General features: G+C 41.0%; 5 protein-coding genes across 5 annotated transcripts; 3 read left to right on the top strand and 2 right to left on the bottom strand.

The window, feature by feature from the left end:
- The first annotated feature begins 597 nt into the window (after positions 1-597).
- Positions 598-13,944, top strand: LOC105695640. The gene is made up of 2 exons (XM_012417393.2): positions 598-4,539; positions 11,687-13,944. Exons 1-2 carry the CDS (start codon positions 4,260-4,262, stop codon positions 12,055-12,057), a joined length of 651 nt encoding a protein of 216 aa, XP_012272816.1. The 5' UTR covers positions 598-4,259; the 3' UTR covers positions 12,058-13,944.
- Positions 13,945-17,338: 3,394 nt separating this feature from the next.
- Positions 17,339-20,606, top strand: LOC105695839 (THAP domain-containing protein 5-like). Its single transcript, XM_012417815.2, has 4 exons — positions 17,339-17,575; positions 17,652-17,731; positions 17,968-18,915; positions 19,356-20,606. The coding sequence occupies exons 2-4, from the start codon at positions 17,652-17,654 to the stop codon at positions 19,975-19,977; spliced, it is 1,650 nt and encodes a 549-aa protein (XP_012273238.1). The 5' UTR covers positions 17,339-17,575; the 3' UTR covers positions 19,978-20,606.
- Positions 20,592-23,649, bottom strand: LOC105695833 (conserved oligomeric Golgi complex subunit 8). Its single transcript, XM_012417801.2, has 10 exons — positions 23,443-23,649; positions 23,242-23,313; positions 23,049-23,173; positions 22,696-22,971; positions 22,397-22,610; positions 22,156-22,316; positions 21,793-22,068; positions 21,427-21,615; positions 21,183-21,338; positions 20,592-21,047 (listed from the first exon to the last, which is right to left on the bottom strand). Exons 1-10 carry the CDS (start codon positions 23,495-23,497, stop codon positions 20,700-20,702), a joined length of 1,872 nt encoding a protein of 623 aa, XP_012273224.1. The 5' UTR covers positions 23,498-23,649; the 3' UTR covers positions 20,592-20,699.
- A 122-nt stretch (positions 23,650-23,771) lies between these two features.
- Positions 23,772-24,997, top strand: LOC105695855 (alpha-ketoglutarate-dependent dioxygenase alkB homolog 7, mitochondrial). The gene is made up of 4 exons (XM_012417839.2): positions 23,772-24,205; positions 24,277-24,450; positions 24,509-24,636; positions 24,699-24,997. The coding sequence occupies exons 1-4, from the start codon at positions 23,957-23,959 to the stop codon at positions 24,829-24,831; spliced, it is 684 nt and encodes a 227-aa protein (XP_012273262.1). The 5' UTR covers positions 23,772-23,956; the 3' UTR covers positions 24,832-24,997.
- Positions 24,923-27,490, bottom strand: LOC105695846 (transcription elongation factor S-II-like). The gene is made up of 4 exons (XM_012417827.2): positions 27,300-27,490; positions 26,587-26,764; positions 26,120-26,484; positions 24,923-26,006 (listed from the first exon to the last, which is right to left on the bottom strand). The coding sequence occupies exons 1-4, from the start codon at positions 27,366-27,368 to the stop codon at positions 25,671-25,673; spliced, it is 948 nt and encodes a 315-aa protein (XP_012273250.1). The 5' UTR covers positions 27,369-27,490; the 3' UTR covers positions 24,923-25,670.
- Between the last annotated feature and the right edge of the window lie 277 nt (positions 27,491-27,767).

Genomic DNA, 27,767 nt, shown 5'->3' with positions numbered 1-27,767 from the left:
CGAGTCGGGAAGCTTTTTATCAGTTCATTCTCATCTCGGGGTGCGAACTGCGCTATCTTTAAATCCTCAAACTTGGGGCTATTGCCGAATGACTCAACTAGGATCACGAGTTGACATAACCTCCTCTTCTCCAGGAATTTCCATTAGTACCTCTGTCTAAATTTATCTCCAGGTTATACGGCACTGTAAATACATGACTTTTTGACTAAACCATCTCTAGATTATCGTACGAATATTGTTTACAAACCTTTATACCATTTCGCCGAAAATTTGCAACAACGTTCCCTCCACCTGCGCATTCGAAGATTTATTAGACGTTTACTAATCCTCGCTTGTATTTCAACGGTAATTAAGGACATACCATTTCAGTTGAACGAAGTGATAATATCTTCACAATCGGTGTTGCGAAACAATGTATGTCTGTCTTGGCCATTTAGTAAAATTCTGTATAACAGCTAAATGGTCAAATCTTCGTTCCCTTAGCTTTATTGTACAATCCAGCAAGCCTTTTTCTAAGCGATCTTTTTTTTTTAAACGCCCAGACACGCTGTACAGTAAAACTCATTAAATAACCGCTAAAAAGCAACGTCGGCAATGTATATATTTAAAAAGATCTTCAATATCAACGTCGATAAAGTATCTCGACGTGTTTCACATCACCTTAAGCGCGGAGAGTGGGAAAGAGTTGGAAGGGGTCAGATAAGTCGGTAAAGGAGAGAGCGAGAAAGAGGAATATAAGGATAAGATAGAGAGATGGGGGATAAGCAGGAGCGAGAGAGAGGGAACGTGGCCACAGTAGTGGCCAGTCATGTATAATACTTTCCTCCAGAGACCGGTCTGGTCATTCGGAAAGACCGCGTGCCTTGAATCGAGTGTCGTCGGAGAAACGCCGTACGAAGACTCACATATCGTAATCTCCCGTAAAAGATAAACCGATCGGGTAGTTAATAATCAAAGAGAATAATTTACCCCAAAATATCGGCATCTTACATCCTCGCGAGCGTGAGAAGTTCCGAAATAAAGTTCCTCTCGGCGGAAATCTGGTACGGGGTGAAGAGGCAGCCGCCATCTTGGAAAAGCGTAGCCCTCTGTAGGTGCACCGATTTCGGTTAATTCTGACGTCTTTCGAGTTGCACAAGTGAAAAACTCGCCAGTAAATATCTCGAAAAGGTCCAGAAGGTGGATTGTGTAAACCTGGATAACCAATCGATACATCCGCGCGGCTTAAATCCTGCAATTCCTGCGGACGTTTCGTAATAAGCGGGGATCGAGCAGTGCGCAGTAAGGTGCGCAGGAGAGCTAAACTCTTCGCGCAGATGGTGGATGGAAAACTTGAAAGTGATCGATGTCTTCCCGTTAAAGGTACATTGACATTCGGGATTAATCGAAGATAAGCCGATAAATCGCCGAGGGCTTCTACGTCCACACGAAGCGACGTTAAATATTGGTAATTCGATAATATTCGAGGCCTTGGAGAAGAGCGATTTTCGCGGGCCTCATTTCGCAAGCGGCATCTCAGGTGACGGCCTGCGCACGAGATCTGCGCAGTAGCGCTTAAAACTGACGGAGGTGAGTCAGACGGTCGGAAGCGACTTTAACTTCGACAAAAGGAAAGGGAAAAAGAACCACGCCGACTCGTAAACACACCAGTTGGCACTTCTTGTACATACAATCTCTGGACTCCACGTAAGAAATAAAAAGAACCACTTTCACAGGCTAACATTTGTCGGAATAATTGTTACAGCCACGTGGTTAAGGAAACCTGCGCTCGGAAGCAGGATCAGCTGATGAAGAAAATCCCATATCGATTCGTAAACTAACTGGTAACTCGATCTAATCTAGTGCGACCTTGAAATTTTTCCGACGCGAGAAGAATTCTGACGTCCGCGCATGATCTACTGCGCATAAGAGGCACGCAGTGTGACTAAACCTGGCGGGAGAAAACCAGGAGGGACTGTTCAAATCTACGGGAACGATCCCACCGGCTCTTGAACGACCTAACCTAACCTAACCTAACCTAACCTAACCTAACCTTCTATTTTGTACAAAAAATCTTCCTCCGCGGGGGAACGATTTTCCTGTGCGCGCCATCTTTCGCAAGAGGCGCGCGGGTGGTGGGTGCGCATAAGTCCTGCGCAGAGGGGCTAAAAACGGTGCGGCGAGAAATCGAGAGTGCCGCGAATCGATATTAGCCGACTCGTCTCGCGGGAAAGGCAAACGCTTCGGCGGGACTCGCGTCGCATCGTCGTACTTTGGCGGCCCGCGTCTGGGAGACCGCGTGTGGGCGCATGTGTGCCTTCGCCTGCGTGTGTCTGTGCGTGCGCGCACACTTCGACCGCGTGAGCGCCTTCGAGTCCTGCGCGTTCGGCCTCAGCTCGAGCAGAGCTCTGCGGAGGACCCTAGAGGGATCCAAACTGTGCAGCGCGCCACCGGACGAGGACCGGCCGGACGGGGAAACGAGGACGCCGTTCGTCCAGTGAAAAATCGACCCGCTGATCATTCCTCGACGGTGAACTCGGTGCTAGACCCAAGATATGAAGAGAAGTTAAAATCCGGCGGAATAGGGACCATCAGTTTTGGGAGTGGATTTATGAAATCAAGAGAAGGTAAAAAAAGGTCATATAGGAATCATTAATTCTGGGAGTGGATTTCAGAAATCAAGAGAAGGTGAAAAAAGATCATATAGGAATCATTGATTCTGGGAGTGGATTTCAGAAATCAAGAGAAGGTAAAAAAGGTCATATAGGAATCATTGATTCTGGGACTAGATTTTAGAAGTCAAATGGAGATAAGAACGCACCAGTGGGAAAGGAACCATCAATTTTGGGACTAGACTTCTAGAATCAAGAGAAGATAAGATTACACGGGTGGAAAAGGATCCAGCTTGTGGCTGGACTTCAGAAATCAAGAGAAGAACGTACCGGTAGAAAAGGAACCATCAATTTTGGGACTAGACTTCAAAAATCAAGAAAAGTTAAAAACGCACCGTGAAAATCGCTGACTCCTCGACATTGACTTCCTGGTAAACTTCGATCCTAGGCTTCAGAAATGAAGAAAAATTAAGTCTGATACAAGGGAAACCACCAATCCTGTACAAAGAAGCTTGTTAAAAAAGCACGTGATCGGTGGACGAAGATTCCTGGACGCATTGTTTCCGAGTTTTGTCAATTAGAACATCCGTGAATAGCGTCCAGACAAGATTGTATCGGATTTTGGATACATCCTTTCGTCGAAAGCAACAGCTGATATCGCCGATTCCTTGACATTCGCTTCAGGGATAAGCTTGAAGAATCGAAAAGTTGTTAACGCCCCGGTATATCAGCCTCTTCTTTGGCAACCGAACCCTGATAAAAGCTAATTATTTTCGAGTTATTTCTGAATTTCATCAGGTAGAAATTCTGAAAATAACGTTTAAACAGAAGTTTCGAGAGGTCCGAGTATATGCGAAAGGTAGAGGCTTGTTTGAGAGTTTGACTGCCTAGAAGGACGAGGACAATAACAGCCTGCTGAAATTCCCGATTCTAGGTCGTGGTACTCGGTACACGTACTTTGAGAGGATATATTTCAGCGATAGCTGAAAGTTCCTCCAGTACTTGAAACCGGAAGTCTGGAACACGGTGACGAATTTTGGTTACACGGGACACCAACGTACGGATGTCGGGCCGAAAAAGTTAGGACGCGAAGAGTTGTTTGGACCTTCCGGACCTTCTGGGAGCAAACACTTAGAAGGTAAACACTTCGGAACGACGCGAGGAAGGAAACGAGACGTCTAACTTGCACGCTACGAAGAAGAGCCACCAGGGAAATCCATACACGAGAGCCCCCCTCGACTCTAAATCGGGAACCAGGAAATCCAACCCGAGTAAACGTGCAAAGTGCTGATCAAGAAATCCGGTAGGCGAGGAACTTCTACAAAGAGCTGACCTCCATCAACGCGAACATCATTGGGGACCTAGAAGACCTTTAAAAGCTTCGAACTGGTTCCAAAGAGCTGACCTCCATCAACGCGAACCTGAACAACCTTCGCTGGTATTAGCGGCAATTTGCGTAGCTGATAGAAGTAGAGGAATCAGCTGCTGAAAACAAACTCGAAGTGTCGATCAGTTAGGGGTTCTGGAGATCATCGAGGACCTAGAAGACTTTTAAAAGCTTCGAACTGATTCCAAAGAGCTGACCTCCATCTACGAGAACCTGAACAACCTTCCCTGGTTTTAGCGGAAATTCGCGGAGCTAATAGAAGACCTAGAAGACCTTTAATCATGGCTGCTGTCATGAACGTTCCCAATGTTACCCAATTGACGATGGAGTCGATCGAGCGAGCCGTCGAAGGTGGTCTCGAAGGCAACCTGACGCTCGTCCAGGTCGTCTCCGAAATGGTTCAGGAATTGGAGAACAAGAGGGAGATGACTGAAGCTGAATACGAACAGTTCCTGGCTGACGTTTGGGTGGGAGTGGTGCTGACCCTAATGGTCCTCAGCTGTGTTTGCTGCATGTGTTCCTGTCTTCTTTACCACAAATTTCAACAGTGGAAACGCCATGGTAAGCCGAAGACATGACAACCATTGTTTCCTCCCCACCAAACCGTACAATCGCTTTAAATATAAAAAAATATATATATATAAAATGACCCTTTCATATCACCTTAAAATTTGAAATTATTCAGTTCATTCAGTTTGTAGGCAATTTTTGTATGATAATTTCACTTTTAAGTATATACAAACTGGGGGAAATAATATGATACTATAACACGTGATTATGGAGGTCTTGAAACTAGCAAGAAAATGACACTAAATCCCTAAAAAAAAATTGGAACTTATGGGTAACCGTAATATTGTCAATAATTCCCCCAAAGTATTCAATGAACAGTGAAGCGGTTCATTCGATTATTTCATGAATGTCCGAGAGAATAACGTTGAATTTGTTGGCCTCGATATGACAATATCGGGATTGTAATATAATTATGAATCACGCGATTGTTGGATTAATCTAGTGGTCCTATATGCGGAGAATGACGGTTAACGTTCTCGACCGGCGATCCTCGTGGCGGATAATTATTCATTGCCATTGGGGCAATTAAACTGTAGTACAACACTGAGAATGTCAAGTATCTATTCCGATACTGCTCGCTTCGGTTTAACAGCCGACGTCATTGACGGTAATGCCGAGTTAATCGAGAAGTAGCCATAAGCGGTGTACTCGAACCGAACATTGGCCACGTACGTAATCCCGCTAAATAATTTATCAACAATTGATTTTACCCCGAATACCTACGGACAAATTTTATATTCCCCTCTACTATATTCTACCATATTGTAAGGAAAGGAAATAAGAGAACACCTTGTTCAATTTTGTTGCCTCCATAGATTAGGGTGTGGGGTCTGTACATCCTATCATCGTATATCATCTTATATCATCCTATATCATCCAATGTCATTCTATATCATCCTATATCATCCCATATCATCCTATATCATCCCATATCATCCCATATCATCCCATATCATCCTTTATCAATAATTTACGCTGCGGAGATTTCGTCGCCCATCTTGGTCATACTTCGCACCGAGTTCATTGACTAAGTCAATGTCACGCCTTCTTGGCAGACCAATGAGACGACCTGTCGATAAATCGGCCCGTTTAACGAGCCGCCGTTTACATTTCCTATTAGGGAGGGGATTTATACCGAGCGGCTTAAGGCAAGCTTCGTTGTCACCGCGTTATCACCGGCGCCGTGGCGAGGTGAACAGGAAGTGCTTTGAAAGTTGCCGGAAACGGCACTCCATTTTCGGAGTGAAGACTTAAACCTTTGAGGCACGGTATTTTAGAAAATAAATAGACCGATGTTGCACGGAAATTTTCTATTTAAATTGACAAAGTTGGTTGATTTCTATTAATAAAGAAATCAGATATATATATGCCAAAAAGTGCCACGTGCGTATGACATTTTCATGTCAGTGTCAATATGGAAACTATAAGGAAAGTCTTGACGCATGAATGACACGTGAAGTTTTAATTATTTAATAAATTGTTATACAGATATTTTCTGGCTTTTACATATAGCGATGTTTCATGAGTCTCGAGACCTTCCTTATAGCCTTAATATTGATATTTAAACAAGCTGGAGCTCCTGGGCTGAACTTTTCTTATTAAATCTTGTTTTTGCGATAGGAAATTTCAGACCGGCCTGTGGGGAGATTGTAAATACCACCTGAAAGGTGGCGCAATTCGCGTATCAGTGATAACACTTGCCAAATGCTCGCCAGTGGAAAGCTACCATGAAATTTTCCTTCCAAATTGTTCCAACCATTCCAGAAAAATATCATCTGAAAATCCGTCCACGGAACGTATATTTAAAATAATAAAAGCACGGATGTTAACATTCTTTACTGAAAAGGGATATTTTTTAATCTTCCTTGGCAGCCTTTAGTCGATAAACTTTTCTTTTTTCTCGGTGTAGCAGACCTGCGGAGTATATCTCAGATCTGAGATCGAAATTAATAACAAATTAGATGACTGTGTCGAGCAGACCAATTTTCGGAGTACCTATCACTCGATAACATGTTATTGGATTTGATAAGGCCGAACGATCGAGACCATTGAAATCCTCTCCGAGGGAAATTATTAATCGACACGGTTCCGCTCAGTCGCCCTTGTTTTTAAATTTCTTATTTATCCTTGGCAGCTATCTTGTTATTGTCTTATGAACTTAAGTAATCTCGATATAACCAGACCCCACCTGCTTTTGTAATCTTATAGAACTCAGCCGAAGGGTTCTCTCAATTTCACATTTTCTCTTAAGGTGATGTGAAACGCGTCGCGGAACTTGATCGCCGTCGGTAAAGAAGACTTTTCTATATTCCTATTATAAATAGTCTGGGATGATACGTGACTATCCACGATCAGAGCAATCCGCCATATTGAACGGTTTCACGGGAAATCGATTAAACGGCATGACTTACGCGGCGCATTCTTATGGAAAGTGATTTGCGCAATGATCGGCCTTAGGCCTTTGTCGCACATCACAAAGGATAGCTCCGAGACGGCGACTGTGAGTTTATCACGGGATATATTCGTTATGCGGAATTAACTTTCTGGAAGTATTTAGGGAGCCGATAACGATGGACGATACCGAGAAGGTTAAGTAATCGCCGGAGGCGCGGCGAGACAAAGACATTATTCCCCCTTATCACATCACTGAAATTTCCCATCCGATTTGGAAACTGAAAGTAAAGGAAAAGAATTCCTACGCGAGTTAAAGTTGTAAGGGAATATTTTATATTCAAAGTTAAACATTAAATGCAGCTAAGCGTTCTGATTAGCTCTTCAATTCGGCATTTTTTACGGAGGGGGATAGTGTCATTGCGATTAATTTCCCGGCACCGTTTGCGTTCCCTAAAAAACCGCAGTCCTTACGGGGCGGGAAAAGTTCATTGAGGGATTTTCAGAAAGGATAAATAAATAAATAAAAATTAGTCCCGAGGCAGATAGACTCTCGGGGGGATTTATGAACCGCGATGTTACCTCGTCGGTCAGAATTTCTGGCGTCACATCCTTTTGTTCCGATAAGTCTCGGTAAAGTCGAAGGTCCAATCGATGCGTTAGGTGTTCCCGATCACCGATTCATCGATTCATTCTACGTATTACCGGTATACGGATTCCCGAACGTACGTAACACGCGTCTCGAATCGTAGAGAGATGAACCGCGAGTGACGAGTCCACAATAAATTAGCATATCTTGCAAGAGACAGGAAACTACGGGATCGAGATAACGCAGCGAAGATTACCGTAGATAGATACCAACGAGTCCACCTGTACAAGGAAAAGAAAAGACGAAAATTAATTGATTCCTTTCGGTTTCGAAAAGGGACATCCAAGTGACGTTTGAATAACGCGGGCTTTTCGGGGGACCACGTGGCCTTGACGTTTGGAAGAGACCACGTGACAGTCTCGCGCTACCACGTGGTGATATAGGACCACGTGGTCCAGTTCGTGAAAAGGATAAAGGTCCGATCTTTTCGACGATTTATCGATTCGTGGCACATAATCGAGCAGGGATTCCTAAAGACGTACGTCAGACGCCTCTCGGATTGTAAAAAGATGAAACGCGAGTGACGAATCTACTATAAATTAGCATATCTTGCAGGAGACAGGGAGCTACATCCCGCTACCTGAAATAACACAATAAAGGCAGCTGGGAGATACTCGAGGGCCCAACTGTATAACGTGTATGAGGAAAAGGCAGGAGAAAAAAAAAAAGCAGCGCAATCACTTGTCTTCTTGTTTATTCTTATCATACTTGCAGATACCTACTTCTTTTTCCTTATTACCGGTGCTGATTTATTCTTGCATCTTTAAAATCTCGGCCGTATTTGAACAAAGGCAGGGGTGAATGTTTAAATATTCAGGTGAACATTGAGGTAAATTAATCATTGATCGAGGCAAGAAATAATTATTACAAAAGTAGGGATGTATTTATCTTATTAGAGTCGCGGATACTGGAATTTTTAATACCTTACCGAGAAGACGATTAACCATCATGAAGGAAGGATTTACGAGAATTAATGAGGCATTACCTTGCGACTTTGACAGCTACGAGAGTCCAAGTGACTTTTAACGTTTGAGAGAGACCACGTGACTTTGACATTTCAAAGCGACCACGTGATTTTATCATTTGACAGAGACCGTTTAAACTAGATCACGCAACGTTTCAAATAAACCACGTAACTTTGACATGTATTAGAAAGGATGCACAGGTGGGAACAACGCATTTTTTTTTTTTTTTTTTTTTTTCAACAAACGGAATTACCCTATCGCAGAGTTTTGCGGTTCACCTTAAGTCAGAAATTTGAATTCGTTAAACGAACATCGATTTGAACGCTAGGTGCAAATCAGATGTAGAAAAACGACGAACGGGTCGGAAACGGAAATGGAAACGTCGATTGGTTCGTGGTAAAAGGGCCGGATTAGTGTCGGGATGAATATTGATTCGGTGCGGACACGAGCGGATAATTGATAAGATAAACCACTGGTCTTAGAGGGTTTAAAATAAATGCAAAGGTAAGGAGAGGCTTCGAGTACTTCGGCGAAGTGGAAGCAACAACAGGAGCGCCTTCTCTCATTGATGTCACGTTTAAATTCAGACTTTGTCTTAGGTACGTTACTCGCAAACAGATGTAATCGAAGCTAAACCGATATGTTCCGAAAAACAGATCCCCCTCTGAAAACAAGGAAATACATATTCAAATATCTATGCCGTGAAGACATTGCCGCAAATGAATTATTCATCGTGACAGTCGGCGATTTCACTTTCGACGAATCAAAACGATCTAACGAATGCTGTTCTGTTTACATTGTTTTTAATATTCCCGCGTTAACATTTATGCGCTAAGAGGCGTTTATTACCTAAGGGGTGCCGTTTATTGCACGTCTGCGGCATCCGCCATATTGGAAATGTCATTTACGTGCAAAAACCTGGAAACACGGGAAATTACCCAACTCTGGATATCCTCCACAATTTAAACAATTCATTCCTATCATTCTCCCTATCGACGATAATCTGTCGATGATCTCGAACGATTTCCAGCATTAAGATCCACGATTTCCTGAGTGAACGACCCCTCGGAAGAATCTCTCAATCATTTCCGCCGAACAATTACGCTTTGAATTCGTGATAAAATTCATTTCTCCCCGAGTGGACCGCGTGGAATTTAATTTCAGCCCTTTCACCTGAAAGGAAACAATGCGAAGTGAGGCCCTTTCGTGGCGTCCTCGCAAATCCCCGGATAATTTAATTGCCGAGTCCGGGAAATGGCGGAGTTTATGCAGCTGTAGACGGCGATCTTATTTCGCGTGCGAATCGCAAGGCCGCAGTTGGTCTCCTTAAATAAACGTTAATCTTCCTAGACAGTGGGACCGTTTCGGTATGAACCGCTAACCATTCGGAATTCTCGCGATTACGACTCGTTTGCGTAGCTGGTGTCGGCGAGGTCTCCATTTCTAAAATCGGCGAACAGGTAACTGATAAGGGACGGTACTTCGACTTTGTTCTTTCCTTCCTTCTCGTTATCTGTTTGTACTCCCAGGTCGTCGAACAAGTACAGTGGCGGACATGAATGCCTCCCCTGTAGATACGACATCGCCTGTGCAGGATGGGAGGGCATTGATGTCTCCCGGTGTACGTTCGCATGGTGTGTCATAACGCATGGGCATCGCTTTAAAAATTAGCCTAATTTCGGTCTCAACACAGATTTGATCAAATAAGAACTGCATATCGGTGCATTATCAATTTGACCTTATCTCTGAATTATTGCACGCTGATAAAAAAATTAATTCATTGAACAAAATCATCTCCTCTTAATGATTTCGTTCAAAGTATGTATGATTGTACGCAACAATTATACTCGGTGATAATAATGTTCTTTGTAGAAACGTGTAATTTAAGTAAATGCAGGTGCCGATAATGACACCTGCTTAGCAGGAGCTCGTGATCTAATATAATATTTATTGCCTTTTCGCAGAAATTCTTGAAATAGCATGCCAAGTGTATATATATGTATACATACACGTGTCTGGAAGAAATTCCACTCACGAGAAACGACGTTAGTACAGCTGTAGCATCTCACGAATGGCGATGAAGCTATACTACGAAATTAGAATAACATCCGCAATAAGGATAATTTTATGCCCGGTAATAACAGTTTCTTTTTCCACGGTTATGGTTTTTCTTTAGCCGTCGCATAAATGATCCTACATACAAGTATCTCGTAAAGCTCACATTCCTCTGACGAAGGCACGCAAATTCGAACCTTACCGCCGACATGGTCCTCGCAGCATACATTACTTATGTTAATTGCGATTTCTGCCTTAATGAAGCGCGATATGGAAAGAAACTTGTCCCACAAAAGTTGTGCGTAACAATCTGCGGAAGAACTTTTGTTTATTGAAGTTTCTTCTTCGAGGTGTCGTAAAAGAAGGAAGCCGCAAAAACTCATCGCAAACGGCAGAAGACTTCGCTGCAATTCTTTCGCTTAACGTGCCATATCGTGCAATCGTTTCGATTGCAGGCACTGCCAAAGGCCTTGAACGTTGACGTTTGTTTTTTTTTATTCATAAAAGTGGAATAATCTCTGCTGAGAGAATCCAATCAGCAAGTCAGATGAGCATCGTAAAGAACGCTCCCAATGGTGTCGCCTTCTCGTACCTCCTCGTCTCCCATTAAACATCAAACATTCGGCATTCTCCCTCGAATCCGAGATACCGCATAACATTAGGCACGTTTTCTCGAAATCCCAATTATTTCCATGACCTTGCTAACTTTTTAATCCCACGAAAGAAAGGAAGAAAAAAGACAGCATGGCCATGTCAAGTTAAACAAGAGTTAGGAAAAAATGTCCCTGTCCTTGCCACACAACATCACCAGTTAGGGATTCCCGACGAGTCCCTTATCCCTGTCCTGCCACACAATATCACCAGATAGGGATTCCCAACAAGTCCCCTATCCCTGTCCTGCCACACAACATCACCAGTTAGGGATTCCCGACGAATCCCCTATCCCTGTCCTACCACACAATATCACCAGTTAGGGATTCCCGAGATTTAAATTTCCCCCCAAAGTTGATCAACCGATAGTAAGTAGATTCAATCTGTACTGGAACTTTTAGGTGATGGATCCGTGTTTCTGTTCCAGTTATGGAGAGAAGAGCAGCCGCGGCGAGGGACCCTGAAGGCCGAGGTGTGGACAACGAAAGTCTTCCATCCTACACTTTGGTGTCCGGACTACCGAGTTACGACGAGGCCCTGGAACAGCTGAAAGTGATTCATGCGATGGGACTGAACTTGAACGGCAACTGCAGCGAGACCAAGTGCATGGAGGCCGGACCACAGAGCACAGCATCCGAGATGGACCACTCACCGGCATGTGGGAGGAACATGTCGCGACTGTCGGTCGCAGAGTTCCTCCAAATCTACAAGATGCAGTCCCAGGTCCACGACCAGCAGCTGGCCATAGCCATTCCTCAGGTCGCGATAGCCATTCCTCAGGAGAGTGCGAAGGTCTAACGATTCCTGCATCTATGTTGATGACAATTCAGTCCTACGGGAGATGGTCATCAGCATCGGGACGCGTACATGGCAATTAGCTTGGTACATGGCTTACCGATGGACACTGGAAGCTCCACTACTGGATGATCGTTGTCAACGTTGTGACGCACAAAAATGAGTAATCCAGAAAGTGAAGTCATGCAGTGGACTTATGCCAGGGTACTCATCCACTGGGTGATCGTCGATATTGAAACAATCCACGGCTGCTGGTACCATCGTGGGAATTATGCCAGCGTTTAATCTAGCTAGTCCAGCATCCCAAAGCCAGGACCAATGAATGGGTCTATCAAAGATAGGGAAAGATTAAAATCGGATGTTTTCCTGTCCAGGTCCAGTTTTATGAACGTCACGTCCAAAGACACTTTGTTGTCCACACCCTTGGGGTTACATCTAGACATTGACGATGATGAACAAAAAACCGTGGACCATAATGCCGACATTTTACTCTAAGTGTTTGGTTCTATGACGACGCATCGATTCGATGCGTAGACAAAGTTAATCCAGGACGATTTTAACAAATAATTACGGATGACGCTTAAATGTTCGCGGCTCTAGGAATAAACAAATCGAGAAGACGGACAATGTCGTTTGTACTAAACACGTAGGCTAGGTAGAATTCTTATTTCCAAAGCGACAGACTAGTAGGTGCAGTGGAGTTAAGTTGTAAAAAGTAGTTAAACAATGAAGTTTGACTTTCCAATCTACTGTGTTGTCGTTGTCGGACGTCGGTAAAGAAGATTTTTTTCTAAATACCTACGTAGCCGACGTTGGTTTTTATATTGACATATGTGTCGAATTATATTGGGTATTGCACTAAATGGCATACTCCACCTGTCGTTTTATCGCGTTAAGAGTCTATTTATTCCACACCAGGGCTCTGCCACGATTCGAAATAAACTTCGCGGAACATATTCGAAGTCCACTTATCGCCAGGGTCGGTGACGTATTTATTGTCCAATGAACGTCGTTCTTAACGCGAACTAAATTCCCGACCTTTGCGACGAATAGCACATAATATGCGGTAATGCCTTTTCCTCCTTCCTGTACTTACCATTATTGCCGTTACTCGTTAATACCGATTTTCCACGGATTTTCTAATACGGAATGGTGGAGTTCCTCAACTCTCGGAAGCAGTTCGAGAATTTCGAGCCACGGACTGATTACTGGGACGAAACTAACCTTTAACACATTCGCGAACCGCTGACGTGAATTCACGTCTTCTCAACTTCTATTCCTGGTTGCCGCTGACGTGAATTCACGTCGTCTTAAATTTTATTCCTGATTGCCGCTGACGTGAATTCACGTCCATGACGACACACGATTGATGTTTACGGCAACCAGTTTCAGAATTTCATTATTTTCGCCGGTACTCAGTATTTGAATATTAATATTGACTCTCGTTGCAACAACTGTTGAGCAGAAGACGCGTCCTTCGAGAGGAAAAATTAAACAATTCCACAATTAGCGGTAGTTTGAATGATCGCCATGTTGATTTTGATCATTGTATATTCTTTCGTTTTTCTGTGAGTAAGAGGTGTGTCGTTTTTTCTTCCTAAGGTTAAGACTCGAAATGACGTCCCCGCGACGTAAAAATGTGATATTATATTATATTTCTAGAGTATTGAGTTAGTTAACGACTATTATATTGTAACATTATTGTAACATCGAGTTAAACGACATCCTAATTAAGTTGACAATACTGTAGCAATCAAAAGAAAGTTGGAAAAACAAAATCGCCATTCCCTCGGTATGTGTTACATCGTTAAACAACCCTTACTATCCAGCGGGTGTATTTTCTATTGAAATCATGGATCTTTTGAATAAATATTCTATTAAGAAACGAAACTCCCTAAAATGAAGTTCCATTTCCACCGATAAATCGCGATGGTTTTAGAATACTTGGTTGCATGTATATATGGACATCATCATGCTTACCTCGCTGGTGCTGCCGTCGCCATCTTGCAGACGTAGTTGGAACTCCATTGAACACAGGAAGGTAGACAGGAAATCTGGTGTACCGACAGCCGCTCTGAAAACAATACAGCACAAATTCACTCTGCCAGATGTCGCAGGCATTGTCCAAAAAGAATTTTTAACTCAACATTCATAACAAACTCCACCAAAAAACCTCAGAAATAAGATAAAAGTTTCCCCTACATTATCGCAATCATTTTTTACCCGCAATTTATACAAAAATTGCACTATTTACCTCATCCCCACATTTCTTTCGGAATATTTATTTAACATGGATGAATTTATTCCGCAGCGTAAAATTAATCAATAAATTAATAGGAGAGAATGCGTCAATGATTCTTCGCTAATGCAAGATCCTGCAAATAAAGTGGTCACGAATGAACGTTTTTCGAGCTCTACTCTGGACAGAAATGCGATATTGTGGGATATCGTATTATGAGGTGGCCGTGTGATATTATATCCGTGGGTGTACGATAAGTTAATTTCAAAACAGAATCCATGTCTCAAAACATTCACTGTTCACTGGAAGTTTGTCTCGGGGGACTTCCCCGGGGACTTGGGTATTGTGGAATTATGCTTAGAAACGCCGACCAATGAGCTGCGAGGAAAGTGACGTCAGTCGACCAATCAGCTGCGTCGACGTCATCGACGCTAACACCTGATTGGCTGAATAAGCAATCTAAGGGAAGAGTGGGGTATCATGCAAGTGTATATAAAGTGCGAGACTGGTAACTCCGGTACATAATATCTGCATTGCGTTAGTTTGGCAGTTTCACAAGCGACATCGCCACGACATTGAAAATCCTTAATTTGGTCAAGTTCGACGAAACTATTATAAAGGTGTGTACCGAATTAATTAATATTTCATTCTTTCCATCGTAATATTTGCGACCCTCGGGATTTCAAGTGACTACGAACCACGAAACGTTGCTTAATGTCTGTCAAACTGAGGATTTCCTCAAATTTTTGCGAATCTCTCCTTCGACCGGTGCTTTTAAAGTGAGGGGGAATTAAATTTCACGGATTTTTTTTTTTTTACGAACGCGAACTCGGTACTTAGAATTGCTACTCGGAAATTAATGAAAAGGATTTCCTTCGTTGAGAATCGATTGCCTTCGATTTCATATGACAAAGAATAATGCAAATCGGTAATATGTGACGGTCGGCCTTAATATTCTGCCAACTTTTTGGCGATTTACAATGATTTCCAGTGATTTCTGCTTGCTCTTTCCGATTTCCGCGTGATTTCGAGAATTGAAATTTATCATTCCCTGAGTGAATCCCCCTCGAGTGCGTTCCGTTGGCTCTGTAATTACTAATAAGTTAGCTTACTAATAAGCTTAGTAATTACTAATGGTCGAAAATCTTGACTATATTTTCAGATGGACAAGGCTACGCGAGATAATAGAGCCAATCAATTAAATCCAGAGCACAAACCAACCGGACCAGGACGTCCGGCTGGCTACAAAGGAGATCCAGCAAACTTGGATAATCGGTCTACTCAATTAAATCCGAATAATGAATTATATAAAAAATAATAACATAAAGAGGATCAACATGATACTGTTTCTTTTTAACAACGTACCATAATCATTGTGGAATCATCGTGAATTCCCCTGTCAGTGTCATGTACATTAAATTCTTAACATGTATTGTCGAACATTGTGAAATATAAAAAGTTTCACCTTTAAAACTTGTCACCGTTTATTCGTTTCCATCTTTAATCCAATCGATGTATATACGAACATACCTACACGCATGCCCAATATTAGGATTAGAATTGCAAAACTTCCGATGCGCTATTGCGTCTATGCTAAGGCATAATGAGGTATCGGTGTCTCACTCTCTCTAATGCAGGCCATGTATGCTTTTCCTTTTCTTCAAAGGCACGCAAGGACAGCCATAGGCTATAATTTCACTTGAAAGACGAGAGCAAAATCAACTCGAAATCTGAAACCAACGTTAACATTGCGCTCAGAAGGTGTAACTACTTTCTCGCAATAAAAAGGAAGAGACAATGAACGCGTTCAACAATTGCAAGCCAACTCTCAATAAACAGCTAGGGAAGCTAACTCTGAAAGGAGCTATATCATCTGCAACGGTTACTCAAAAAAACTACACACAACCTAAAGGGAATCCCAGTGATGATTGCGAGAATGATATTAATGATTTTTTCCAAAAGTGGAAAAAAATAGTCGACGACAAATTGGCAGGGTAATAACAATCTTCATTGTTTCGTTAGTCCATCGTCTCTTATTCGCATCGATGATTTGTTATCGAACATGTTATATGTGTAGGAATTCGAAGGACGAACAGGAATCGACCGTTGCTTTTTCGCTGTCCAAAAGAAAGAGAGCACTTTTAGACGCCAGCAGTTCCCAATTAATCGATTCATTTAAAAACAATTTAAAGGATCTCGGAACTTTATGTACTCAAAGTGATTCATTGACTGCCACTCGGAAGGGAGAATCCCCTGGAACGGATTGTGCCTCGTTACCAGAGGAAAGCATGTACAATGCTTTCCTACCAGTCGCAAAACGTAAACCCAAGCTAAAATTAAGGTATTTTTCATATTTTATCTCACATTGGAAATACATTTAAAACACTAAAACTACAAACATATTATTCTTTCAGGAAAAGGGGTATGAATTCATGTTATTTCAGCAATTCAGAAACTGAGTCGGAAAGTGACCTCCCTCTGGTGAAAATGCGAAGATACGTTAACAAAAATATAAGGAATGTGACTAGTAAGACTGTAAGACTGTAAGACTCCGATAGCAGTCTGAATAATATGTCACATGATATAAAACATCACTTGTTACTGGACACCGTTTAGGGTATATCAGTTACAGTGCTCAGACGTTGAAATTTCAAGAAGACTGCATAAGTGGGATCTTGGACAATGATACAACACCATTAATTAATAGAGAAATTTAGAAATAACGCTGTTATTAATGAATCTCCCAATTATTCAATCTTGAATTTAAATTTAATTTCTCACTTATTCACGTTGGTGCATAAACCAGAAACGACCACGCCGTGCTAAAACATAGTTCCAGAAACGGCACATAGTTCCACTTTGGAATTAACGTCACTGACACCGTAGGCACTGAAAAATTAATATTTAATACTCGGGAAACTGTTAAATAAACATGTTAAAATATCTACAACAATTATTCATTGATCACAGACCCTACAGGCCGTTTTATTTAAAGTAGAACCTAATTCCATCGTACCGATTCTCAGCAGATTTTGGGCGACCCCGTCTGCCTTTCTTTAGCTGTGTCAGTCTTTAATTTCAAATCTCGCGTTGCTAAGAACGCCTTCGTGGACAACCGAAACGGCGAAAAAGCGAATTTGCTCGAGACTGGCCGTAATTTGGCGGAATATCAGGCGACTGTGCTTTGAGAGGTTAGGAACGGTTACACTGAGCGGAAAGGAAAGTTGGTATCGAAGAGGTTAGGGACGGCACTGACAAGATATCCGTCGTCCCCAAAGAGAGGTTAGGAACAACTGTTGAAGTCTGTTGATTTTGGCCGCAGTTTTGAGTTAACTGTTCATAACTTTAATCCTTTCAGATGTTTGCGATGCAGAGTTGCTGTATCAAGGGCTGCGAAAGTTACAAAAACATTGCGTCGAAAAATATCGGCTATTTTAAGTGAGTCGACTCGTTCCTTATCTAACGGCAAAATTACTTTCTAGGTTAAGCATTGTTTATCGCGTATCCTTGGTTAAAATTGCAACCTGATTGTACCCTTTACTGTTACTTACATATTACTTAACGTCAATTAACCTTATAGTCTTTGCTTTGCCACTGTCAAATCCCTTTTTTCATTTCCGATATCTACTGTGAATCTTTTGAAACGGTATTTCTGTTATAAATGTGCATTTTAGGTTCCCTTTACATGATGAGATCCTGCTAAATAAATGGCTCAAGCAAATCGGTCAAACCGATTGGCATCCGACGGATCAGGAGCAGATATGTGGTGCCCACTTTCAAAAGAAAGATATCGATTCGCATCCAAATCGGAAGTATCCGTGTTTAAAGCCCAGTGCCGTACCAACAATTTTTCCTGTACATCCAGTCGTCATTGAGCAAGGATATAAAAATCGAAAGCCGGTCGATATTAATGGACAGTCGGTAGAAATGAAGATCTTAAATTCGGTTAATGTTAATCCTAAACTAACTGGCACTTTACCTGTTTTGCCATCGAGCCCTTTGATTTTAATACCTACATTAATGAACCAGCCTCCGAATGTGAACCAACCTTTAAATGTTGGTCAATCTTTGATTCATTTAACTCCTGTCACTCAATCCAGATTAAGAAAAATTCTACCGAAACCAGATCACAACAGTTTACCGAAAACTGAGAACATCGTTATATTGCCTAAGAAGGATTTTGGGGAGCCTATTACTTCGACGCCGAAAGTGCACACAATTGTCAATAAGAATCCATCAAAGATGATTGTTCAATCTATTCCTGGAAACAAAAAACCAATACTGAAGATTACTATTAATAAAATGTATCGCAATGGCACTCGACCTAAAGAGATTGAAACTCAGTCTCAAACACTTTCTTCAATAGGTTCTAACAAAAGTAATCCAAGTGAGATCGTTTCAAAAGCAGCAATGGAAGTGAATGTTATTGAAAGCGAAAGATCAATCCCTGTAAAAAACGTTCAATCGATGTATCAACCACCTGTGAAGCCTACGGTCTCTATACCACCTTCTGAAAACAGTCCCGTAACTATGGCAGTCAATAAAATCGAAAAACATAAACAGGGAAATGAAACTATGACGGAAGTTCCAGACCGCACAAAGGGTGCATCTCAAGATCATGCGTATGTATTTACTACATTTACTAGCTGTAACTCTGCCAATACTTTGACATTAAAAACAGGAACCTGGACTGAAACAATAACGATTAATATGGTTTCGGTTCAATCTTAATTTTTTTTTAACGATTCGGATTCCAGTTTAATAAAGAAAAAAGGACTGATTCTATTTTTTTCTATTCCTTTCGGTTTCTTCCAATTCTTTTGGTTCCTGATATTCAGTTGTTTTAGTTTTAAATGCTCATATGTCGTACAGTTCTGAATCGTCGCATGTCTTATGAGGTTACGTACTAAAGAAATACTGAATTTATTATTTAAATAAAAATAACGATTTCGATTCGGTTTTTGTTTTTCAATAAGGTCCAGCTCCCCAGCGAAAAGTAACGAATTCAAATTTACAGCCATCTTTTAGTCAATTTCATTAGAGCAATATTTTACTATCATAGGTACAGCGCCTCGTCAACCTTGAAACTGAGGCACTTATATTCAAAGGCTCAAGAAGATTGCACTCAGTTGAGAATACGTCTGCAAATGTTGCGACAAAAACACAAAGAAGAACAAGAGGAAATTAGAAAGCTCCAGAATCATTTGATTCAACTCGGTAAGAGGGTTCAAACGACACCCGACGAGCCTAACATCTTGAACAATACGAAGCCTCAAAGGAAAAAGAGAGTCTCTTTATTGGATGACACCGAACGCGAGGAAGAATTTGAGAAGCTCCTTCGCGAAGTGAGGAAAATTAAACAGGAATTCAAGAGAAACAAGCAAGCGAATTCCAAGCCAAATACAAAAATAATCAAAAGTGGCATTAGACCTGAGATTAAAGAGGAGAATGACATCAAATTGACAAACCGACAAAAGGATCAAACGGTTCTCAACATCGACGAGAATGAGCTGTCAAAATTGTCAGATGTCGATGAGGGGGAAATAATTGGGGAAATCGATGACGACTGCGACGACATCATCGATGATCTTGACGACGACTCGATGGACTTGGAGTTCAATGACGAGGAAGAGGACATGGATTATCAGGATGAATATTTGGATTCAGATTTAATTGACGAGTGAAGGGGAGGCTGGCTTCGCCAAGGACAGTTTTGATTCCATCTCAAGAAATGGTGTAGTGTTTGTACTATCGGAATGCATATAATCAACACCGACACGTGTGTTCACGTGCACGAAACTGTGGCAAGTAAAACATCATTTTGATTTTATCTAAAAACTCTTAATTACTTCCCACCGTCTCGGAGCGTTTCATTGATCTATTTTCATCCATAATGAAGCATCTGATTTTTTGTAGATATAATATCTTGTCAAGTCTGTGTAGAATTCAATGCGAGTGACACAGTTTGACAAGCTGGACAATTTTTAGGTAGAACCAGCCAGATGTTTATTATAAGGATGATATTATTACAAAACGAAAGTTTTATAAAAGTACTATAACCTCTCTTCCCAAGTTTGATAGGTTCCTTCCGTCAAACTGTATCTCTCTTCGTGGAATGTATCTCTTATGTTGTACTTTGTTACGAGATGGTTAAGACTTTGAACAGTTTTTCATTATAACCAACAATGTGCAGCCTATAAGCAAACTTTTAGTCTGTAAGTTTTTTACAGTAGGCAGAGAATTCAATTAATGATCTGCTGCACATTATTGTACGACCCTTGGATTATTAAAGCATTCATTACGAACACTGCAAGCAGTGTTAGATTTATTACCTCTGCGGATATGTAATATGTTTGATCATATAAAATTCAGTTTTTTTTTACAATGGCTAATTCCTGTTAGCTTCTTAATTATTCATAATACTAGAAGTATCGATATTTGTGCTGTCACCAGTCAATTCTTGTACTTGTGATGCCATTGTTTCAGTTAATGATTCACTTGCAGTCATAACATCTTCCTTGACAAGATCTTTTGATTCGGTAAAAATCACTTCTTCCACTATTGGAGTACTCTGAACTCTCTCCGTTGTATCCGATTCAATTTTAACAATAGTTTCATTTGCTTGCGTAACTTTCGATTGATCCTTCTCAATCGTGGGTAATTTTAGTAATAATGAATCTTTTGTTATACTTCTCACTGGCAAAAGCTGAGCCAACGGTTCAAGGATTACCTTCTCATCCAAAAATGTAATTCCCTACAGAAAATAATTATGCATTATTAATGATCCATAAGGTGATATGAAAGTGGCATCCGAAGAGTCTCATTTATGAAACTTTTCTCCTAAATATATTGACTCGTTTCAAACATTACAGTGTGAAATCATATGAACCTCTTTTTGCAATTCTCCGACAGAAATGCCCAAATGGGTTGCTACTTCGTTCGGTGGAAAAATTGCTTGAAGACAGTACTGAACGTACGGTACCAAGTGTTCGCTCAATGATTCTGCAAACTTTACCATGTTTTCCCTCTCAGCAGCTGTAAATGCCTGTCAATTGATTCGACAAGATATATATGAATTTCTGTCACCTTAACAGGTTGTACATATTTTTTCAAATGTATCGATAATAACTTACTTGTTGTTCCTGCTTATAAAATACTAACATTGCTTTTGCTACCATAATTAAGGAAGACTGCAGTCTTCGTGTACACGGATCAGCTAATGCTATCGGAGCACATAATCTGAATTCATTAAACACGTGTATCAACCCGTTGCAATATTCTGCCAATGGATAGAACTCGACGAGCTGTTCAGGTGGATTCTCCTGCAAAAGGAAATAAATCGTGATCAAAAAAGTAATCATCGTTACAGTGAAATGAAACCCCTTGAACTAGTAGATTCGAATAAGACACATTTTTTTTTAAGGCTATTGCACTAAACAGTCTGTAAAGACTCGTACTGTGATTCATCGTAGCTCTTGCAAAGTGACTTCACAACTTACCGATTTAACTAGAGTGTGAGTCTTCACGTCAGTTCTTTGCAGCTTATTAATCAAAGTAAAAGTTTCCATGTCTTTCTCAAATTTCCTCGTCGCCCTGTATACATTTGTATCAAATTTATCACGAATCACGCGGACAAATATGTCGGACATACGTCCTGTGAAATCTGCTCCGACACGTCCAAATGACAGTCCGAAGTATGTGCACTGACCAAGAATAGAATCTATCGACGTTACATTAGGCAAATCGTGCTCCAGTGTCCGTAGAAACTGAGATATCTGGAGAAGAATTTTATATGAAAGTGTTTTTCAAGGGTAAGAACATTAAATACTGATATTCATTGTATACAATTTATTAGGGGTTACCTTTTCTTCCAGCCAATGGTAAAAAATCGCAGACTCGTTTATAGCAAAATCTCTGCTCATTGACAAGTGGCCATCATCGTTAAACAGTGCTCTGTATTGGGTTATTATGTTAAAAAGATGTATCCTCGATAGCTCGATTGTCTTAGTCAAATGAATGTTGGCTGGAAGATAATATAATTTCATTATCATATTTCTATTTAGATTCCGCTTATGTATTATAATCACAAGGTATGTTCCTTACGATCATCCTTCGGAATGGCATTCAGTAATCCCTGGAGCCAACTATCTCGAGTTTGAAGGAACTTAATGCGAAGTTCTGGTTCTGTAAATGCTTCCATAGAGCGCAGAAGTCCGACCAATTGCAAACATCTTGGAAGTGGTAAATCTCCTCTTAGAGATCCAATGACTTGTCTCACCATTCCGGACCAACTGTTTTCAATCTCCGCTACAATGGACTGAAATAGTACAAATGGTTATTTTCTATTGTGTAATTATTTTAGTCTGCCTCTCTACTCTACCAGTAATAGAGTATTGTCATACCAAAATAATCGGAATATCGGCATGTTTAGTACCAAGCTGTCTCGCATATTGAGAAAGCTCCAAGGCCTCATTGTACTGATTGCTCCGTAAACAGGTTTCCATTAACTGTGGCATTTCAAGAATTTCTAGCAACTCTGCGTTCTTTGTCAATGTCAAGCTGTTAAGCCTCCAGTGTGCATTAATTTCTTTAGAGGTTTCGCAAAATGATTGGCACTTATCCATGAATGCAGGAATCTTTTGAACGAGACGATCTAACCTCTCTTCGGTTTCATTGAACTTTAAATCAAACAATGTTACTTAGTAATGGAAAAAATTCTTTAAAACCTATTTATAAACTCAGAGCACTCATCTACCTGGTGAAATATTACTCGAGAGCTCTCCGCAGTGCGAATGAAGGTCTTATAATTTGTAAATGCTAACTCTTGCGTTTGGTGAACCACCATATTCTTTTCATCGGTCAAGTGATCCGGTTCCTTATCTAAAACAATATAATTACAGTTACAAAAGTGCTGCGTCTATTCTCTGCTTTCCACGTTTTTGACGTACTTAATTGCTCGAGGTCGAATCCACCAAGCTTCGACAGATATTGATAAAACTCCGGGCTCTCTTTCCAAGAATCTGCAGAAAATTGAGGTATTAGTGTAAATGGAGGAAAAAAATCTTAATAAATCTAATCCTTAATAAGCAAAATGAATGTAACGACATCCAGAATATCATCATATCAAATGATATGATCCCTAACCTCACCTGGTGCTCCATTTGGAAATAACAGCTCCACGACCTTTTCCGTCTCAATATCCATATTTACTTATTTAATTCACCCAACGATTAATATTATACAATCATAAGTTAATTATTACACTTCATTCTGCAAATTACAAGGAATATAACCAATGAATTCCATCTGTCAAATATTGCAGATTCTTGGAGGTCGCCATTTTGAAATTTCTGTCATCGATAATAATATCGAAAGATGGCTAACTGTAAGTTCACTACAGAAATCTATATTTTGCTTAGGTTAGTGGAGCAGCACTGAAAATGATAGCTGATTGCAAATCGCAAAGCAATCTTCCACTTTGTATAACCAACTAAAATTGTAGTCAATTGTAGTCTTCTGCTTGTTAATTATTGAAGAAACTACCTGCGCTATTATTAATGTTAAAACGGTCTTTTGACGTAGTACAAGTGAGCCAATGAATTAACTTATTGATTTTGAGGTTAACCTAAATTTATAGAATTTTGTAGTAGCCCAACTTGAAGTATGTTGAGAAGAAAACCACTGTGGACGAAAAGTTTAATAGGAAAAGTAATTGAATTTACTAAACGCAATGCATCCTCAGTTGCATCTGTTGGCACGGGCGAAGAGATTGAAAAAAACTGGAGAAGCGAATTAAAACATACAATGAGGATACATCTTGATTTTATTTCACCAGAGGAGGAAGAGTCGTTATTTCAGGAAGTGGAACCGTACATGAAACGTCTTCGATACGAGTTCGATCATTGGGATGATGTTTGTACATTTACGTCCACTTGGTCAGCCCGTATTAACTTGCTATTAAAAGAATCTGTTCACTTCCACAGGCAATTCATGGTTATCGTGAAACTGAACGTGCTAAATGGAATGCGGACAATGTCAAGATCATCGAAAGAGTAAGAAAAGTAGCTTTTCCACCCAACATGCCTCAACTTGGATTAGTACACGTCTTGGATTTGGCAGCCGATGGACAAATAAAACCTCACGTCGATAGCACAAGGGTAAAAACCATTGTAAGAAAATTTATGAGGATATCTTGATAGTCCTTCGTTATTACAGTTTTGTGGTGACATTATTGCTGGTATTAGTTTACTGAGTGATTGCGTGATGAGGCTTACAATGGTCGGGCATGAAGAAAAATGTAGAGAAGACTTTCTTTTACCAAGGAGATCTATGTACATAATGAGGTATGTCTTTGCATTATATGCCATTCCACGCATTAGTCTCTTAGAGTAATTTCCATTTTCAGTGGATTAGCGAGACAGAAGTTTAACCATGAAGTATTGGGGCCTAAAGATTCAATGTTCGATGGAAAAGAAGTACCTCGATCTCGACGTATATCCATAATATGTAGAAGTGAACCGGACAGTGAAACCAGCTAGTACAGTTTAGTCGAGTACAAGGGTTTCTGTAAATAATGTAAAATTGACTTGTACAGTAGACTAAGAGCTGTGTCGAGATGTATATAAATTGTTGCATGTAATTCGTGTATTACACACCAATTTATTCGCGCAGCACATGGCGAATAAAGTAATATACAGAATTTTATATACTCTTACGTATTAAGTTCACGGTATAAGATTTTTCGACAACCCCATAAAAATCGTTTAAAAGTTGTCTCATTCAATTCATATGCAACTATGAAATCAGTCATCCACATATATACTGATCCGATCTGCTGTGATTACTTCGAACGGTAGGTCAAATGAATCTAGAATCTTAACAGTGAGATATGAAACAACACTGATATATTATGCTTATAATTCATCATCGGTTTATCATTTAAATTATTTCGCGATTTTTATATTTCAGATTCAGCACTGATAAGGAAAAATTCCCAAGTGTCTGCCGTCGATCTTATTGATTTTCATACATGTCGAAGAACACAAAAATCTAAGAGAGACTTTTCTTTTTATCTGCAATGGTCCACATTTGAATATGAAATCAATATGAAAATCAATACGATCGGCGGCGGACACTTGGGAATGTTTCCTTGTGAGACTAGTCTGTCGAGTCTATAAGGGTTGCGACAATTCCATACCTTGTACGCTAAATCACAAATGAGTTTACCGCAGACCTAAATCGCGCATTCATGACTTCGCGTCTCGTTCGAACGACTCATCGGACAGTGATAGCAATCGAGCAAAAGCACTTTCCCTTCGAAGATACTTCTTGTCAAGTAAAGACGAGCAAGGTAGTGGCTGATCGAGGTAACTTAAATTTAACAGAACTTCCATCGGTTCCCGCATTCGTTACACATCACAAATGTGGTCATCGGTTCATCAGCGGATCGCGTTTGAACCTGATTGTACGTGCAATTACGCTTCTTGCATTTTCCACACTTGAGCAGATCAGTTTTCGTGCCTTGGACCGTAGCAAGTTGGGCGTCATTAATGGCTTCTTTTTTAAACTTGTCTCGTAGTTGCTTTATCTCGTCACTTGCCATTTCTTCTGCTGTCATTACGGCTAAGCGTGCCGGTGTAATAGCTCCGACAAGGAAATTCGTCCTCAGGGTGGGATTCTTGGCATCCCGTAGGTTGGCGACTCTGCTTCGTACCTGAAATTTCCCAAAATATCAGCTAAGATCAAAATAATTGTATCTTACTTTTGAGTATCATTGTATCCGTTTCAAAATAAGGTCAAAGAAAGGATCATGGGAAATAAATTTACCCTATTCTTGTATCTGTTGTCAGTGTTTTTGAATTCTGAGTAAATAGCTTCTTCTAACTCCTCGGCAAGTTCTTCAGGGGATGCACAGCCATCAAAGCTGGTGCCATCGACTCGTAACGCCGCAGCTAATAACTCTCTGCACTTCAATCGAACTGCATCCGTCGTAGAGAAGGTGGTAGAAGGGAAAGATGTCTGTTTTCTTGGTTGGTCCTTACTAGCCTTGTCTTCCTTCATTTTTACATCACCACCATCTCCAGCATCTTTATCCTTCTTCTGTTCGCCATCCTCTTTGCTCTTTTCGGACTTCTCCTCTTTTCTCTTCGAACTACTAGAAGAGGCGGTATCTTTACCATCCTTATTTGGACCTATCCAAGAAATAACAATTATAAATCCACCCAGTCAAACTATTTAAACCCCTACGAACATATCGACATTAAATACACCCTTCAAGGAATCACTTCACTAACCAGAGAGGAACTTTTTCCAATTTTTAATAAGAGTTTTGGACAGCGATATAACCTCTTCGTCCCTGCTGGACTTCCGCAGAGCATTCACGGTCATTCCGATTCTCGTTTTCGTAAGCAGCTCCAAATTGACCGGTAGTTTTTGTAGTACTTTGAGCAGCTCCAAGGCTTGTTCCTGGCCCTAAACCATCACATATAAATTAATATAATTAGCATAACTAATAAGAGTGGTACAAACACGAACTAATTAATTCTAATCCTTAAAAACCTTAAAAGGATTCCAAGATTTGAAGAAATAAATCCACAGAAATTAATAACAGTTGAAATTGAGCAACATCGGGGCACAATACTCCGTAAACATGTGGCAGTAATGAAAAGTCAAAAAATCTTTATTCTCCCGCCTTAGGAATATCCCGGAGCAATGTATACACGTTCTATACAGCGATCCCGCACTCTGTGTTTACAAGCATAGGAAGTATAGGAAATGGCAGTTTTAAGGGGGCGGGAGCGCGGCAAAACTCGTCGTGGGAGACTTTTTAGAGCAGCGGGATAAGTACGCGGCTCGAAAATACGCACAGAGGATCATAATTACGACTACTAGCGGAATATTCGGCTACATGGAGCGCTCGTAGACATCTTTTCGGCGATTATGCCGTGCGCGCTCGCGCGTCCCTCGGTGAGGCCAAGACCTACCCTTAGTTTACTCACTCACTCACCGTCCCGTCGCCGCTCGACATCTTGTTAAGCTTCTTCTGGATTCGTAATACCTCTTCTTCCGCACTCATTTTCCCCGAGTACGCTGACCCTTTCAGATAAATCAACGAAAACTCATACGGGGACGCCTGGAAAAGCGCACGAGCAACCACTGCGTACACTGCCACTCGGCCAACTGGCGAGGCTCGACGCTGATTGGCTGAGCCGCCCTAACCTCCTCGGCCAATCACGTGACTCCGTTTCTATCGGCTCAAGGTATCTTTTCATTCGCTACCTTGCTGCGAAATGAAATGCGAGAAACGTTCGCAGTTCTTTCCGTATCATCTTTGATAGTTAACTACCCATTTCCAAACACTCAAAACTGTTTCCCACGTGTAATTTCACGGCGATTCGGTAAATGAAAAGACACCTTCAAGTGGGTCGCGGGGTGCGACCTTTCGATGAGATGCGAGATGCCTCATGGATTTCCG

This window comes from Orussus abietinus, unplaced genomic scaffold (genome assembly GCF_000612105.2).
Source record: "Orussus abietinus isolate OABI.00-Male unplaced genomic scaffold, Oabi_2.0 scaffold55, whole genome shotgun sequence".
NCBI classification, from domain to species: domain Eukaryota; kingdom Metazoa; phylum Arthropoda; class Insecta; order Hymenoptera; family Orussidae; genus Orussus; species Orussus abietinus.
This window is presented reverse-complemented; position numbering and strand designations above follow the sequence as displayed.